Consider the following 19,345-nt stretch of genomic DNA (forward strand, 5'->3'; position numbering starts at 1 on the left):
CACTGCACCCTGAGAACAGAATGTATCGTTATTCACTAATCAGACTCCCACAGATGCATATTTGTTCACTTAGTTTCCGATCCAGAGGGAAAGATAGCAGTAAGTATGGTTACTGCTGTCGTGTCTTTGGCTATGCCGGATTAAGTGATATGACATGCTATTCTATAAAATCCTAAATATATATTACATTTTCCTTTTCCAAATGGGCAGTAATTTAGAATGCATAAGATTCTGTATTTACGATAGAGTAGCTGCCTACGGCCCGATAGACATCGCATCTCCCTTTGTTCTTCAGTCTTCCCGCTCTTTCACTCAAACCCATCCCCTTTTCTTTGTGTAACCAGCTGTCATATCTGTTCCGTCCGCTAGGGACGTTTTCCTTTATGACGTAATTTGTAATCAAGGTATGATTCATTCTGTGTAGATGTAATAATGTGTGATTAGTTAGGTATTTAGTAAATAAATAATTCAACCCAATGTTGTATTGCTGATTCAACTTGTTAGCCAGGGTTCGTGAAGATAACCAAGAATTTACAACTTTCAGATGAGACTGAAATAAGGTGACGATTAATATTGACTGCTAGTGATTGTAAATATTACTAGGTCTTTAAGAGTTTATTCGGAAGATAACAGCTCTATAAAATATTATTTTGTGGTGCCCCGACTTTCTAGTTAATTACATTTGCATGATTAGCTAAATAAAGTAATATTAATTACAGAGAAAGGATTTTATAGAATAGCATGTCATATCACTTAATCCGGCATAGCCAAAGTACGACACTGCACACAATAATACGATTATTGTAGATAGTCAGATTTAATATAATAGTTTATTTAAAAACATGCTTTGCAAGAAGAACGATTTCTCTAATAATCCTGTTTACATGGACACATCTGAAATCAGGCTACCTGATGGGATTTAGATAAATGCAGAAAATGGCCAATAAAAATAGCATAAGAGGGAGGCTCGCGCTACTGGTGCTGGCACATGCCCATATCACAGACGCTGCTGGAACACAGATTACGCTGTTTACACTGCTGGAACACAGATTACGCTGTTTAACTGCTGGAACACAGATTACGCTGTTTACACTGCTGAAACAGATTACGCTGTTAATGGAACACTTACGCGTTTACATGCTGGAACACAGATTACGCTGTTTACACTGCTGGAACACAGATTACGCTGTTTACACTGCTGGAACACAGATTACGCTGTTTACACTGCTGGACACAGATTACGTGTTACTGACACTTAGCTGTTACACTGTGAACACAGATTACGCTGTTACACTGCTGGAACACAGATACGCTGTTACACTGCTGAACACAGATTACGCTGTTTACACTGCTGGAACACAGATTACGCTGTTTACACTGCTGGAACACAGATTACGCTGTTTACACTGCTGGAACACAGATTACGCTGTTTACACTGCTGGAACACAGATTACGCTGTTTACACTGCTGGAACACAGATTACGCTGTTTACACTGCTGGAACACAGATTACGCTGTTTACACTGCTGGAACACAGATTACGCTGTTATACACTGCTGGAACACAGATTACGCTGTTTACATGTCCTAATAATTCTAAAGATTGCTCAGAAAACAGATGTTTTAATCGGCGTGTATAGACAAGCAGAGTTGTGTTACATGACTATTGCCATAATTAGTTTAATATCAAATTATTAGTGTGCATGTAAACATACTCAGTAACAGATACATCAGTCAGATCCTCCAATCACTTGACCCCTGACTCAACTGTCACTCTCTGACCAATGGAATTTGTGTTTGATCTAGTTGCTGAAGAGCTGTCTGATTATGGTGTTTTGGCCCAAAATGAGACTCGGAGGGCTTTTCTGGTCTAGAGGGCCTCACTGGAGACTGGGTGGGCTGTTCAGATAGTGTGTGTATGCATCTGCCCACCTCCCCTGGCTCCCCATAACAGGAAACCTAGTGGTGAGGCCAGGGTTTATGGGCTAAAACGGCCTCAAAAGAGCTCTTGTTTCAATTTAAACCAACTCGTCATGTTTTTCCCGTAATTAATTTGGCACGTTGATGTTTGACACTGGCACAGGGTCAGGAAAACATGACAGGCCCCGGGGGACAGCGCATTGAATGGCACAGGGTCAGGAAAACATGACAGGACCCGGGGGACAGAGCATTGAATGGCACAGGGTCAGGAAAACATGACAGGACCCGGGGGACAGAGCATTGAATGGCACAGGGTCAGGAAAACATGACAGGACCCGGGGACAGAGCATTGAATGGCACAGGGTCAGGAAAACATGACAGGACCTGGGACAGAGCATTGAATGGCACACGGTCAGGAAAACATGACAGGACCGGGGGACAGAGGCATTGAATGGCACAAGGTCAGGAAAACATGACAGGACCCGGGGGACAGAGCATTTGAATGGCACAGGGTCAGGAAAACATGACAGGACCCGGGGACAGAGCATTGAATGGCACAGGGTCAGGAAAACATGACAGGACCTGGGGACAGACCATTGAATGGCACAGGGTCAGGAAAACATGACAGGACCTGGGGACAGGGCATTATGGAGTTAGGCTGTGCATCCCAAATGGCACCCTATTCCCTATATAGTGGACTACTTTTGACCAGGACCCTGGAACGCATAGGGTGCCATTTGGGATGCACCTGGGGAGGGAGAGGCTACATGGTGTGGTGCCAGGCTGGCAGTGCCAACCTATCTCTGGGTACCAACTACCAAGTCAGGCTGTGCTCAGTCAGACTTCAGTGCCAGCCTCCATAGAGCTAGACTCAGAGCCAGAGCCCCCTCCTGAACCACAGGGAACCCACCTGAACCACAGTGAACCCACCTGGACCACAGTGAACCCACCTGGACCACAGTGAACCCACCTGGACCACAGTGAACCACAGTGAACCCTCCTGAACCACAGTGAACCCTCCTGAACCACAGTGAACCCTCCTGAACCACAGTGAACCACAGTGTAAGTCGCTCTGGATAAGAGCGTCTGCTAAATGACTTAAATGTAAATGTAATGTAAATGAACACACCTGGACCACAATGAACCCGCCTGAACCACAGTGAACCACAGTGTACCACAGTGAACCCACCTGAACCACAGTGAACCCTCCTGAACCACAGTGAACCACAGTGAACACACCTGGACCACAATGAACCACAGTGAACCACAGTGTACCACAGTGAACCCACCTGAACCACAGTGAACCCACCTGAACCACAGTGAACCCACCTGAACCACAGTGAACCCACCTGAACCACAGTGAAGCACAGTGAACCCACCTTGCCAAAGCAGGGGCCTAATAGAGCTGATCCCTCATACTGTGGTGACCACTGAATCCACATGAACTACACTGAACTCCATCCTATGATACTGGTCTATTCTGAACTGTGGTAGACGGCCCACAATGAGTGAGGTTTCATACTGATCTCTTCTGACAGTGCTTAGCTGCACTAACCTAACCATGATAGACAATGAGCTACACATCCCTCTGACTTGAGTGGTGGACCATAGAAATAGAATGAATAAAACGGTCTTGGAACCCAGGCCGGGGCCTCATGATGGTTGTTGTCATTACGAGTTGGAAAGACAGCACAAACTGATCTGGGAACAGGTTACTCCAACATTGCTTGGCCTTGATTGGTAGACTGAAATCTACTTCTCTTTCAACTTTCTTCCTCACATGTTCCCCTCTGGTCTGGATGGCCAGAGGTCTGTGGCCAAATCACCCCCAGACCTGGAGAGGAAGTGTTGGGYTGGAGGGGAATGGGGGTGGGGTTGTGTGTGGGTAGGTGGAGGAGACTGGGATGGAGGTTAGGGAGAGGGAATGCCACGACTGGCTTGGAATGTTCCAGAATGTACAGTCTGAGGGGGAGAAGAGAAGTTAGGTTACATGGGTACAAGACCTTATTGAATGGGTGAAAACACACTCTAACACACACAGTCATGCATGTGTTGCTCTCTAACAGACCTGTGTGTTTTGTCTGTGTTTCAGGATGGCTCCTACCTGGCTGAGTTCCTGCTGGAGAAGGGCTATGAGGTGAGAGAGACTCCCAGGGAGAGGCTCCCACACTGGGATACACACCCTGCCTCTCTTCTGTGCTCCAGACATCCACACTGCTATACACACGCACACATTCCCTAGATAAGCTCTATCCGAATTCCAAACAGAGCTGCCGAGAGAAGACTGACAGGCGGACTCACACCTCAGTCACATCAGATATATATATATATWTTTTTTTTTAATTGAACCTTTATTTAACTAGGCAAGTTAGTTTGAACTTTTAACAAGGCACACGTGTTAATTGAAATGAAGCACTATTCTCTCCAATCTCATATAGCATTTGAGAAAAAATGCTCCACTTAGTTATCTTCACTAAGGAGGGTGCCGGACTATTGAAAACGGAGGTGCCGGTAATTGTGACACCTATTTTTATTCGATTTTGTTTTATTAACTTGTTAAACAACATTTCTTTCTCTGAGCAATTGTCTTAGTATATTTTTTGGAGCAGACAATATAGCTCAGTATTTGTATGATTTATTTTATACAGTCTTTTTTGCTCATCTTTATCGAGGGTGCCAATCATTTTGGACCTGCCTGTAACCTTTGTAACCTCTGTGTGACACGGGCTCTGTTAACCTCTGACCTTTAACCTCGGGGTCAGACCATTAACCAGGAAATGGCTGTTATTATATGGCCACGAGCGAGGTCATTCATCACTTTCACCTGCTGCTGTTATGCACTGTTCTCAGGAGCACAGCTCCATCAAAGTCAACATGGCCTGTTGGTTACACAGTTTTACATGGGGCTGCTGACTGAATAGGAGTAAGTAGCTAAAACTCTTGTTATGTGACTTCTTAAAACTAATTTACATCAGACACAAACATACCCACACTCTCCGTGCTAGCTCTGGATCTGTTTTCTCTACAGTAGCTGAATGATTTAATTTCCCCTGGATGGTTAGCAGTATCCCCCCGCCCCCAACTTTTACATATTTTATTTAGCAGATGCTATTATCCAGAGTGAAATACAATTGGTACATTTAACAAAGGTAGGTAAAACAACCACGTATCACCATCATTGCACGTAAAGCCTTCTTCAAAATAGCCGATATCTTCACAATCAGGGGGGATGATCGAGGCGCAGGCAGGAAGTGGAGAGTGAATAAAGGAAGTGAGGTCCGGGCACGATGTCCTCTTGTGGAATCAGCCCACAGTGGACAGGAAGTGTCTTCAGGCACCACAGGAAGTGGCTCTGCTCCAGGCTCTAGACTGGGGACTCGTTGCGAGGGGGGATGATAGAGAGACGCAGGCAGGAAGTGGAGAGTGAATAAAGGAAGTGTGGTCAGGGCACAATGTCCTCTTAGTAATGTGCTCCCCAGTTCCCCAGCTATCTCTTCACAACAGAGCTTCCTATGCATCCCCAGAACTCCACCAAAACCACCTCCCTACTCCCTCACATGTAGATTGGGAGATGGGGAAGGAGAATGTTTGGAGATTGTAATGGATCCAATATATCTCCTAGAGTCAGGGGTTGGAACCCAAATTATTTTCCAATCGTTTCGTTCTGAACAGAACTACTATTTTATTTATTTTTGTTCCACTTTTCCGACCAGCAAAATACATTTTGATCCCCTAAACAAGTGCCGGTTTATTTTGTTCCTTTCTGTTGCTTTTTAACCTGTGAAATCAAGTGTTTTACATTTAGCTCATTAAATGACTTCACCAATCAGTGCAGATAGAGCAGACAAGCTCGTTGTTTACATGCGTGATGGGCAGACAAGTGTAGCCCATGGCGCAAGATGCGACTGAAAATGTGGAGAGAGAGCTAGAGAGGGTTGAGGAGGAGGCTTGAAACGCTGGACATCTTGTTATGACATGCATTATACYAATTAGTTCCACAGAATTATACCTAGGAGGAGCGGCTTCTATGGAGGAACTTTGAATGTCCTTTGAGCTAGATAGCTGACAAGCTTGTGTGTGCAAAGCGGCACTAGAATAAAAAACACAGCTTAACTTTTTTGCAGTAAATCAATCCAACATGAAACATGATAACTAGGCCTATGGTATCCTTAACTAGCATTGAAAAAGTGAATCCCTTCTTCTCTAGCTAATAAAAAATCTCTCCCTATCTTATGAATCAAGCTTGTAACGTCAGTACAGTAGCCTATGGTAACGTCAGTACAGTAGCCTATGGTAACGTCAGTACAGTAGCCTATGGTAACGTCAGTTACATAGATAGGCCTATGTCTGAACGTCAAGTACAGTAGGTCCTTATCCCGGGGAACTCAGTACCAGTAGCCTATAGGTTAACGTCCTATTAAGAAAAACCAAGTAGCCTATGGTAACGTCAGTACAGTAGCCTATGGTAACGTCAGTACAGTAGCCTATGGTAACGTCAGTACAGTAGCCTGTGGTTCAGAGGGGGGAAGGGCAGGTAGCCTAAACACACGCACGCAAAGATTATGAATAATTTTGTCAATGACCGAGTGAGGGCTTTGCATAGGCGCTTTGTTGCATTTGTTGTGGGTATAGAAAAAAATGCCTGGAACGTAAAATAACATTATTATTAACCGGTTCACATGCTTTTAAAATAATGGTTCTGTTCTAGAACAGCATGGATCACTTTCATTCCATTTCTGTTCCTTGAAAAAAATAAAATGTGTCCCTAAACCTGTTCCTACCGCTGCCTAGAGCACACACACACTGTGTTTTATGTCTGTGTAAAACTGTGTGTGTTGACTGTGTAGTATGTATTCCCCCCTGCAGGTTCATGGTATCCTGCGTAGATCCAGCTCTTTCAACACTGGTCGTATTGAGCACCTGTACCAGAACCCCCAGACACACACTGAGGGAAGTAAGTACTGACCTTCAACCTTCTGACCTTCAACTCTTCTTTAGTTAGTTACAGTTGGAGCGTTAAAGTTACTCTCTTTATATACTCTACATATACAGTACTGTTCTTATAAAAATGATTTAATAGTATAAGGTATTGTTAACTTCACAATTAAGTTGGGGTAAGCCTAGCCAACTAGGAAAATATGAACCATACTAAAAAAGTTGCCGTACTAAAATGCCCAGTTTTTTTTGCTACGTAGATGTACAGTGATAGAATGATAACAGCATTACTGGAAGTTTGTTGAGTTCCTCTAACTTATCTACATCTAACTCGTTATCATTATTATCACCAGAGGATGGAACTACAGGTGGCCGTAAGTGTAATTTTACAATTAATCAAACATCAGGTTGATTATCTGAAATGGGAAAATGAGTGTCTTCTGAACAGTAGCTGCCACTATTGCTACTCTGATTATACCCATCTCTTTAGTTGGTCTTTTTGGTGTTGATGCTGTCTCATTCACTGTAATACTGGAAAAAAAACTAATAGTAAATTAAATGTAATGGTGAAAAATGCCATCTCTGTGTTTGGGATAATAGTCACCTTAACATCAAAAACCAGGCATTGAATTTTGCTCTATAGCACCAGTCGTGTATGTATGCCTTAAGGTTAAGGGGTGTTTACTCTCTGAGATCTCTCTTACAAGCTTTCAGATTTAAAATTCTCAGAACACTCGGACAGAGAGATGTGATTGGTGAGACCTGACAGCCATTGATGATGTCACTATTAGCCATTTTATCTTCAGGCACTGTAACAAAGTTGGCAAACAATTCAATTTGACTTTTCAAATCACACTCTCTGTCATGACTGTGCTCTTTTTTTCTTTTTTTCCTCTCGTTGATTTGACCTATGAACTCAAACTCCAATCTCCTTACTGTGTATTATCATTATAAACAGTATCTATTATGTGAATCAGATCATCTTTGCTCAGATGAGGAAAAACTCCATTGAGAAGTGATTCACTGAATCCAGTGCTTGAATCCAGTCAACTGACAAGATTCGCTCAACTTTACCGGAACAGAAAGCCCCAAAGGCCATCCACCCAAATTATCTTCCCGTTAACGTAGTATCATCTACTCAAACTGTATGTTTGTTTCAGGTAGTGATGTCGAGCTTTTCAACAGGTSTGGGTCAGTTCTTTCCAGGTTTTGCTTTTGATCAGTAATGATCTCTAATAGTTGTTATAAGCTGTCATTGTCTTATGTCAGGGTGAGGGCACCTGTCAGAACACAATGAATGGATACAACTTTTCCTGTGGTGTTGGTGAGCTCTTTATAGTACCTGGGTGAGGTGTATAGTTATTATTGCCCTTAGTAAGAGTGTGTGTTTCTCAGACATGAAGCTACACTATGGGGACCTGACAGACAGCACTTGCCTGGTGAAGATCATCAACCAGGTCAAACCTACAGAAATCTACAACCTGGGAGCCCAGAGCCACGTCAAGGTAGGACATCTACTTCCCCAATGCTTTACATTAGACTTTATTTACACCATGGACATGATCGTTCTACATCCAGGCTAGCTCGGGGTATGTGCTCCAGTCTAGTGCTAAAATCTTCCTCACGTTTATTCGAGCATAGGAAAAATAGCCTTGACCTTAGGCGTAATGACTTTGAATTCCCTCTGTGAATGTTTTTTTTAATACTTTTATTTGTTCCTTTTGTTTTGACTGCTACGTGGGTCATAATATCGTTAAATTAGAAACCCAAGCTGAAACATGGTAATCGTGGCTGTAAATCTGGAGAGGATATTGGGGTTGATGAGGCAGGATGTAGTGGTTCTTGTGTGTGTGTTTGTCTGTGCGTGTGGCACAATGTCCCTTTTGTTGGAGATCTCCTCCAGTGGATCTCAGGAGAACCCTGTGTAACGCCTACACCTCCTGTACTGCCCCTGCAGACTCTGGGATCTGAACAACACAAAGAACCGCATTCTGTGTTCATGGATGTGTGGGAAATGGAGTGAAGTGTGTGTGTACACTGTGCCTGTGGTGTGTGTGTGTGTGTGTGTGTGTGTGTATACACTGTGCCTGTGGTGTGTGTGGTGCATGTTTGAGAGAGAGACCATGACTTTGCTCTAAACCACCTATGTGGACGATCCTTCCTGGACCCAACATAGACACATACATACAGAGTAGTTTCTGTATTTATTTGTTTCTTCACTAGTGAGCCTATGCCATCCCAGACTCCTGAGTCGCTGGCTGGCTAATAGACGAGCCCTCTGGATTACTAGCAGTAAACCATAGTGACGTTTCCAGTCTCACCAGAGAGGAAAAGATCATTCACAGGAGCTACTCATCTCTCTACCTCCCCTTCCTCTCTCTGTGTCAGAGCATTGTATATTTTTATTTCCAGGGAAACCCGGAATAGTTAGCCCTGTGTGAGTCAGTCTATTAAATCTCTGTATTTTTGTACGCTCTGTTTTCGTGTGAGTTTGTCTGAGTGGGTGCTTGTTTCCTCAGAGAGTCCTTAAGAACAGTACTGCTAGGAGGGAGTAGTTAGGTAATTGTGGACGGACACTGGAGGGCTAGGGACCCAGCCAGCTGCAACATCAAAAGACAATCACTAAACAAACGCAGCAAACATAAGGGTATTCATTAKGATACTTATCCCTATCTACCATAACAGGGCTTTGCTCTGTGTCCAGTCTTAAAATTAGATAGTTTATTACTGTCACTATTACACTAAACTTCTGTCATCTGAATCTGTATTTAAAATATTTTAGTTGGAAACTTCCCTTTTGAAATATGCATGACCAGTGTGACTACAGGTGTTGACAGGGGCTACAATGATGGTAATAAAATGACAATAAATGTTATATCAATCTTAAATACCCGCTTAGGAGATTAATACTTTGGAAACCTTTTGAAATATGCATGATGCTGTATGAATGCAGGTGTGGATAGGGTGTTGATATGAATGGTTAAAACATCAGTCTGAACACCGTTTCATTGTTCTCTCTCACTGAGGCGCTCTGTCAGGTACAGAGAGGGAACAAAAGCCCAAAGGTGTCTGTCTAAAACAGCCATTCACATGCAGCTGTCAGGGCAGAGTGACGGTAGTATGGAGCTGAATTATTAACACTGACTGAGGAGGGGGTGGCGAGAGAGGGAGGGACACGGAGGGGGTGGCGAGAGAGGGAGGGACACGGAGGGGGTGGCGAGAGAGGGAGGGACATGGAGGGGGTGCGAGAGAGGGAGGGACACGGAGGGGGTGGCGAGAGAGGGGGGAACGAGGGGGTGGGAGAGAGGGGGGACACGGAGGGGGTGGTGAGAAGAGGGAGGGACACGGAGGGGGTGGGAGAGAGGGAGGGACACGGAGGGGGTGGCGAGAGAGGGAGGGGGTGGCGAGTGTCAGTGTGTGATGGGTTTCCGCTCCAGTGAGGGTACAGTATGTGGTGTGTCTGTCTCGGGCCAGCCTCACATTCAGTCAGCTAAGATAAGCAGCAGCTCATACTACAGAAAATAAAGTGCTTAAAACATCCTCTTTTATCCGCATCCTTCTACTCTTCTCTCCTCCTTTTATCCCTTGTTCTTTCCCCTTCTTCCCACATCCGGCTTGACTGTACAGTAGCTCCCACGCCAGTGGTTTACTGAAGGCTGGGTTTACCGCGCCTGTTTTCCTCAAATCTGGGAGGGCTTTTAAAAAGCCTCGATTGTTTTTTTTGTCTTTGTAGTTGTATTTCTTATGGATCCCCATTAGCAATCTTCCTGGGGTCCAGCAAAATGAAGGCAGTTATACATTTAAAATATTACAATACATTCACAACATATTTCACATGACTAGTGAGTAGTCATCTTGTGTAATGTGACGTCTGTGTTGGTAAAAGTATTTGATTTAATAGTACCGTGTTGTATTGTGTGTGTGTGATTCTGTGTGTACATTATACTGAATCCATTGCTTTGGGATTCCCGGTGCGGTGAGGAGGGGATTTGCCCTGGCTATTACCTGTGATTTGGGGAGTCATTGCCTATTTGCCTTTGTTTTGTTCTTGAGGGCATCCTAAAATGTACCCTAGGGAGTAGACCTGGAGGAGACAGTAGGGTTTAAGAGCCAAACAACCTCGTTGTTTAACCACAGAGAAACAGTTCTTTAATCCACTTACACATTTCCCTATTTCTCTAAGTATACTATTTAATTATACAGTGGTACAGTTAAATCTTATAGTATCACTACAGCCCCCCCACTACCTCAGATCATCTAGGCTGAAGATAACATGCCCTGGGCATAGTGTGATGTGTGATTATACGAGCTGCTTTATGCGAGATGAGAGCAGAAGGCTTTGTGTTGTGTGTTCCCCTTAACACCCCATTGGCTAGGTTTACCCGCGCTCTGATTGGTGTTTACATTACCATCCTCCAATCATCTCCTCCGGTGGCATGCTCAGCTCTCTCTCTCTCTCTCTCTCTCTCTCTGTGTGTGTGTGTCTGTATGTGTGTGTGTGAGTGTGAAACTGCCCTATTCCGTGTCTAAATAATTAGATTATATCGAGATTTCTTTGCTTATGCCAGATGGAGAGCGAGGCAGAAGAAAAGACAGATATATTTTACTCTGGCCATAGCTCCTATTCCTTACATGAACAAGACAGACTGGCCTGATTTGCCCTGGTGGTCTACTCACTGTGGTCAGTCAGTCTAGCTCGGCCCCTGAGCAGTCAGGAAGGCAGAGACACCTATAGGCATGTTTTGAAAGGTTGGTTCTTGGTGGACTGGGCTGGCTTCACTAAGGTGAAAGATAACTTTAAATTTAAGAATAGACTGCTCCGTGCCAAGATAAGCAAGTCTGTCCCTTTCCGTGCTCAGTGATTTGAAATGAGGGGAGATGTGTTTTTGTTGTACTACTTTATGCGACAGATTTATACAGCATCTGCACAATTTTTATATTTTATTTTTAAACCTGGAAACATTGTCTTGACTTTTACTTTACATTTTTACATTTTTTTCTGGTAATTAGGAGGTGCCAAGTTAGGAAATTACTTTTAGTAAATCGCTATGAGAGTGATTTTTATTGAATGATTGACAGACAGCGTGTCTGACTCAGGTACCAGACTTGCCTATAGAGAAAGGCCTATTACTACGGTGAACATTACAGGACTGAGTGTAAGACCTTAGTTCCTCCTGTGACAGATAGATGGCAGCAGGGAGGGAGAATTTTATTTAATTTAACCTTTAAATAAATTCTGCGTGGTTACAGGGTTAAAACAGAAACCACTCAAGGTCAACAGTTCAGGCATTTTAAATCTGAATAGTTAACGTGAGGGCTATGGTTTGGGGAAGGCTTGGGCAATATATATTTTTTAAAGCGCAGAGGAAGGCGTACATTGACGTTCTCAGGACCTTTTTCAAATGACCAAAATCTATTTCTAGTGGTCAGGCTGTGCATGGCATGCAGTATGAAGCAAATGAGTCTCCTCCTTGATAGGGCCCTTCTTGTCTATCARCAGTACAGACTCATTCATCCACATACACACACATGGTGACAGAAGCTCATTTAGTAGATGTGTAGAGCTTACACACTTTGTACAATACACACTAAGGCTTCCTTTACTGAAGAGGCGTAATGGGTTGTTTGTGTAATTTTCTAGTTTGTTTTGAGTTTTCCTTCCGAGTGTTGGCTGCGGCTGTCTTGATACTTAGCCCATGAGCTGGTTGAGCCCTATTACTGTACAGCTTAAATGTAAGTCTATGAATTCAACTGCAATACAAATGTCAAATAGTAAATGGTAATACCAGTGTTGTAATTCTTGTATCATCTTCCTTAGTTAAAAAAGTTTTTGTGTGGTGTGTGTGTGAGATTGGGTCATTCAGGGGATTGCCGCATTACTAACTTCATTCACTGTAATGTGTTGTGATCTCACTTAGGGCTGGGCAATATGGCCAAAATATTATATCATGGTATTTTTAAAAAATCGGGCGGTATGACTGTATTTGACAGTTTTTTTTAGTTTTTGAATAATAAAAGTAGTACATTTGCTTTATGAGTAGTGAGTGATCCTAGGGTGCTTTATGAGTAGTGAGTGATCCNGTGATCCTAGGGTGCTTTATGAGTAGTGAGTGATCCTAGGGTGCTTTATGAGTAGTGAGTGATCCTAGGGTGGCAACACATACATTCTAAATTATTTCAAGGGGTCTTTCTCCTTTCTGATTGTTTTATACTGTTCAACTTCAACCTAAAATAATTTCAGCACTTTTATCATTTCTGCATTTCCTGCACTCATTTGCAGTGGTGGAAAAAGTACCCAATTGTCATACTTGAGTAAAAGTAAATCAAATCACATTTTATTGGTCACATACACATGGTTAGCAGATGTTACTGGTCACATACACATGGTTAGCAGATGTTATTGTGGGTGTAGCGAAATGCTTGTGCTTCTAGTTCCAACAGTGCAGTAATAGCTAACAAGTAATCTAACAATTCCCAAACAACTACCTAATACACACAAATCTAAAGGGGTGAATGAGAATATGTACATATAAGTATATGGATGAACGATGGCCGAACGGCATAGCCAAGGTGCAGTAGATGGTATAAAATACAGTATATACATGTGATATGAGTAATGTAAGATATGTAAACATTATTAAAATGCCATTATTTAAAGTGACTAGTGATCCATTTATTAAAGTGTCCAGTGATTGGGTCTCAGTGTTGGCAGCAGCCTCTCTGAGTTAGTGATTGCTGTTTAGCAGTCTGATGGCCTTGAGATAGAAGCAGTCTCTCGATCCCAGCTTTGATGCACCTGTACTGACCTCGCCTTCTGGATGATAGCGGTGTGAACAGGCAGTGGCTCAGGGGGTTGTTGTCCTTGATGATCTATTTGGCCTTCCTGTGACGTCGYGTGCTGTAGGTGTCTTGGAGGGCAGGTAGTTTGCCCCRGCTGATGCGTTGTGCAGACCGCACCACCCTCTGGAGAGCCTTGCGGTTGAGGGCGGTGCAGTTGCCGTACCAGGCTGTGATACAGCCTGACATGATGCTCTCGATTGTGCATCTGTAAAAGTTTCAGGGTTTTGGGTGACAGACCAAATGTCTTCAGTTGAAGAAGCGCTGTTGCGCCTTCTTCATCACACTGTCTGTGTGGGTGAACCATTTCAGTTTGTGTACGCCGAGGAACTTAAAAACTTTCCACTGCTGTCCCTTTGACGTCGATAGGGTGGTGCTCCCTTTGCTGTTTCCTGAAGTCCACGATCATCTCCTTTGTTTTGTTGACGTTGAGTGAGAGGTTGTTTTCCTGACACCACACTCCGAGCGCCCTCACCTCCTCCCTGTAGGCCGTCTCGTCGTTGTTGGTGATTAAGCCCACTACTGTTGTCGTCTGCAAACTTGATGATTGAGTTGGAGGCGTGCATGGCCACCCAGTCGTGGGTGAACAGGGAGTACAGGAGAGGGCTGAGCACACACCCTTGTGGGGCCCTAGTGTTGAGGGTCTCTCAAAGCACTTCATGATGACAGAAGTGAGTGCTACGGGGCAGTAGTCATTTAGTTCAGTTATATTTGCTTTCTTGGGTACAAGAACAATGGTAAGAATTGTTTCTAAAAAAAGAGGCCTCCACCCTTTTAAGTCTTAGCTTTTTAATTTTCCGCCCTTTTTTAACGTTAATACATCCTTTAATCAAAACTCCCAAATGCCAGACTATTCTTCATAGGTCTGGGAGCCCCAATTGAACTGGGGAACCCATCCATATCACAATCATATATAAAAAGTTTTATGACCTTTTTTCTTGCGCGAAGAAATTAGAGGAACAAATTATTTCTAGACGACTTTTCGCACTCTACCTATGTAGAGCTGACAAGACTTAAAAAATCAACACATAAGGGGGGCCGGGGCTGGTGCATTTGCTTTCTGTAAGAAGCGTGTAAGATCGTAGATGCAATGTTAGATTTGTCCAGCTTGCACTTACATATAATGCCGTGATAAGCCACTTGGGCACCTTTTGCCTATCACAGTTAACTTGGTTCGAGACGTGGATTTTTAGACTGGTAGATGCCCCCAGTCGAGGACCAGGTCACCAATAACGAACAACGGGCTCTCCGGTCGGTAGCCATCCTTCGAAATGATTGGTTCGTCTACCCCCAAGATGCATTATCTTAACCTTCTTCACATATCTATGAGAGCTGTAGGCATCTATATATCTCTCACCCATCGCTATGCTCACCTCTGCAATTGGTGTTAATTTAACACATCTGTTTCTCAAAATGCATACCTTGCATAACGGTGTGCTATAGCGCTTCTACCGCTACTCTACTGTCTCTGCATTCTAACTCTTTTCGTCTATTTCGCCTCTCTTCATATTCGTGGTGTGTGTCCTGTATGTGTGGTGTGTGAGTCGTGAAAATCGGCCATTGCCTGGCTATTTTCATTCCCGGTCTAAATAAATTAGATTATAATCGAGATTTCTTTGCTTATGGAGATTGGAGAAGCGAGGCAGAAAGAAAAGACAGATAATTTTAACTCTGGCCATAGCTCCTATTTTCTTACAAATGAACAGACAGACTGGCCCTGATTTGCCCTAGGTGGTCTACTCACTGTGGTCAGTCATACTAGCTCGGCCGGCCCGCTGTATATTAGTCCTAGTTCACGTTATCAGTTGGTAGGGACATTTGAGAAGCTACAGTAACGTCCTATAGGTCATCTGTTTTGCGAAAAAAGGTTGGTTCTTGGTGGATCTTTTATTCCAGTGAGATTCTGTGTTGTATGTTTTGGTGGTCATTGCTTTGCTTTTATCTTGGCAGGTCTAGTGGTAAAATGAGAACTTTGTTCTCAACTGGCCTACTGGTTACCAAATACAGTGCGGGAAAAAATATATATAATAATTCCAATTGGAAGAGGTCTGGAGATATGGCTGAATATAAACAGTGTAAGTTATTGCGCTTCTGGAAGGCGAAATCAAAACAAGCGAAGTGCCGGTAAGAGCAACACAGGTGGAAGTCACAATCTCAACGAGCCTCAGACACAAAGACGTATGTGGCAGGGTCTACAGGCACATCAACAGACTTCAAAAACGTCACGGAAACCGACCGTCACGCTTCGCAAAACAACTAAAAACCTTATCTTTGCCCCCTTTGATGATACATAAAAGTGGCACTATCGCAAGGTCGCCATAACACAAGAAGCTGAGCCCCCCCACCCCCCCCACCTCTCCTTTCTATGAGTGGCTGACGTGAGTAAAACATTTCAACTTGTTAACCCTCGCAAGGCTGCTGGCCCAGACGGCATCCCTAGACACGTCCTCAGAAATGCGCAGACCAGCTGGCTGGTGTGTTTACAGACATATTTAATCGTCCCTATCCCAGTCTGTTGTCCCCACATGCTTCAAGATGGCTACCATTGTTCTTGTACCCAAGAAAGCAAATATAACTGAACTAAAGACTACTGCCCCGTAGCACTCACTTCTGTCATCATGAAGTGCTTTGAGAGACCCTCAACCACTAGGGCCCCACAAGGGTGTGTGCTCAGCCTCTCCTGTACTCCCTGTTCACCCACGACTGGGTGGCCATGCACGCCTCCACACTCAATCATCAAGTTTGCAGACGACAACAGTAGTGGGCTTAATCACAAACAACGACGAGACGGCCTACAGGGAGGAGGTGAGGGCGCTCGGAGTGTGGTGTCAGGAAAACAACTCTCACTCAACGTCAACAAAACAAAAGGAAGATGATCGTGGACTTCAGGAAACAGCAAAGGGAGACCACCCTATCGACGTCAAAGGGACAGCAGTGGAAAGTTTTTAAGTTCCTCGGCGTACACAAACTGAAATGGTTCACCCACACAGACAGTGTGATGAAGAAGGCGCAAAAGCGCTTCTTCAACTGAAGAACATTTGGTCTGTCACCCAAAACCCTGAAACTTTTACAGATGCACAATCGAGAGCATCATGTCAGGCTGTATCACAGCCTGGTACGGCATGCACCGCCTCAACCGCAAGGCTCTCCAGAGGGTGGTGCGGTCTGCACAACCATCAGCGGGGGCAAACTACCTGCCCTCCAAGACACCTACAGCACCCGACGTACAGGAAGGCCAAATAGATCATCAAGGACAACAACCCCCTGAGCACTGCCTGTTCACACCACGTATCATCCAGAAGGCGAGGTCAGTACAGGTGCATCAAAGCTGGGATCGAGAGACTGCTTCTATCTCAAGGCCATCAGACTGCTAAACGCAATACATAAAAAAAAAAGTAGTGAAACACATGAAAACAATAGAACTAAAAAATAAATAAAAATATACAACTAATGGCTTTATAATTAATATACAAAAGAAAAAAGATTTATAAAAAAAAAAAAGAAAAGAAACATAAAAAAAAAAAGATTAAAAAAAAAAACAAAAAAAAAACTCATTGATTCATACTCCAGTCGTCAGTTGGATTAAAAAACATCACGTTAATCATAGTTATTATTGGATAAAGTTAGGATATGTACATTATTATAGAACATTATAAAGTGAACTAGTGATCCATTTATTACAAAGTGTCCACCGTGAATCGGTCTCAGTGTCTAAGACAGCAGCCTCTCATATGAGTTTAGTGCATTGATGTTTTAGCAGTCCTGATGGCCTTGACGATAGAAGCAGTCTCCTCCGTCGATCCCAGCTTGATTGCCACTGGATACTGAACATAGGCCTTCTGGATAGATGAATCCAGGTGTGATAGCAGGCAGGCTCGTGAAGATTGTATGTTTCTGAATGTTATTTGAGCACTTCCTGGGTCCGGGGTATGCTGAGTACGGGAATTCTGATAAGAAGGAGGCAGGGTACCAGAGTTGCCCCGCGAAGCGTTGTGAGACCAGCCACACCTCTGGAGAGCCTTGCGAGTGAGGAGAACGATGCAAAGTTGCCGTACCAGCCTAGATGATAACACCTGACCATGATGCTCCGATTGTCTCTGTAAAAAAGTTTAGGGTTTTGGGTGACAGAACCAATGTTCTTCAAGTTGAAAGAAGCCTGTTGCCGCCTTCTTCAATCACACTGTCCGTTGTGGCCGTGAACCATTTCAGTTGTGCTTACTCGACAGGGAACTAAAAGATTTCCAACTGCTGTCCCTTCGAACGTCGACTAGGGTGGTGCTTTCCCTTGTGTTCCTGAAGGTCCACGATATATCTTCCTTTCGTTTTGTGACGTTGAGTCGAGCAGTTGTTTTCCTGACAAAACTATCCGAGCGCCCTCACCTCCCCCATGCTTAGCGCCGTCTCGTCGTCGTTCGCGTCGATTTAAAGCCCACTACTGGTTGTCGCTAGCAAACTTGATTGATTGAGGTTGGAGGCGTCATGCCCACACCCGTCGTTGGAGTCGACAGGGACGATAAGGAGAGGCGGAGCAACACCCTGTGCGGGCCTCTAGTGTTAGAGGTCTCTCAACAGCACCTTCAAGATGTACAGAAAGGAACCGGTCTAACGGCGCAGCGTAGTCCATTATTAGCTCTATAGATCGCTCACCTATCTTGCTTTGCTACGCAATTGGCTTGACCAAGAACATAGGTAAGACCCATCTCAGCCTCTGAAAGCACTGTGGGGACAAACAGACTGGCGATAGGGAGCGACTTAAATATTCTGTAAACCACCAGGCCCAGCTGGGCTGCGCATGTACTTCGAGACGTGTCTAGGGACTGCCGTCTGGCCAGCACTTGCGAGGGTTAACAAGTGAATGGTCTTTCTCAGTAGCCACTCAGAAGGAGAGGGGGGGGGCGGGGCGGGGCTCAGTCTTTGTTGAGCCGACCTGCCGAGGTGCCACTGTATTATCCTCAAAGGTGGCAAAGAAGGTTTTCGTTAGTTTGTGGAAGGCGTCGACGTCGGTGTCCGTGCACGTTTTTGAAGTCTGTGATGCCTGTAAGCCCTGCCACATAATCCGTCCTGCTGTCTGAGCCCGTTGACAATTCGTCGACTCCACCCCCTCCATGGTTCCCTTGTACCGCATTTGCAGTTGTTTGATGCCTTCGCTGACGCGTAATACACTAACCACGTTCGTTATTCAGCCATATCTCCAGACCTCCTTTCCATGGTAAATTACATAATATATATTTTTTCCCCACTGTATTTCAACCAGGACCTCACTAGGCCAGTTGAGACACAGAGTCTCTAATTCAACCTTAAGACCTGGCCAAGATAAAGCAAAGCAGTGCGACACAAAAAACAACACAGAATTACACACTGGATATAAACGAACGTACAGTCAATAACACAATAGAAAGTCTAATATACAGTGTAGACAATATGCGGAGGTAAGGCAATAAGATAGGCCATAAGCAGCGAAGTAATTACAATGAGAAAAATTAACCCTGGAGTGATAGATGTGCAGATGGATGGTTGCAAGTATAAATCTACTGGTGTGCCAAAAAAGTAAATTAAAAACATATGGGGATGAGGTAGGTAGATGGCATGGGCTATTTACAGATGGGCTGTGTACAGCTGCAGCGATCGGTTAGCTGCTCAGATAGGCTAATGTTT

The 19,345-nt window shown here is 44.1% G+C and overlaps 1 protein-coding gene across 2 annotated transcripts in view; it reads left to right on the forward strand.

The window, feature by feature from the left end:
• The window catches only part of gmds (GDP-mannose 4,6-dehydratase), a 258,314-nt gene that overhangs the window by 30,367 nt on the left and 208,602 nt on the right, over positions 1 to 19,345 (forward strand). The window contains exons 2-5 of one of the 2 annotated variants that reach the window (XM_070447666.1): positions 4,011 to 4,055; positions 6,785 to 6,872; positions 7,207 to 7,227; positions 8,249 to 8,358. In XM_070447666.1, coding sequence (XP_070303767.1) covers positions 4,011 to 4,055; positions 6,785 to 6,872; positions 7,207 to 7,227; positions 8,249 to 8,358 — 264 coding nt within the window. The remainder of the gene's footprint in view (positions 1 to 4,010; positions 4,056 to 6,784; positions 6,873 to 7,206; positions 7,228 to 8,248; positions 8,359 to 19,345) is intronic. The other variant, XM_070447667.1, reaches the window with a different exon arrangement.

This window comes from Salvelinus sp. IW2-2015, linkage group LG16 (genome assembly GCF_002910315.2).
Source record: "Salvelinus sp. IW2-2015 linkage group LG16, ASM291031v2, whole genome shotgun sequence".
Taxonomy (NCBI): domain Eukaryota; kingdom Metazoa; phylum Chordata; class Actinopteri; order Salmoniformes; family Salmonidae; genus Salvelinus; species Salvelinus sp. IW2-2015.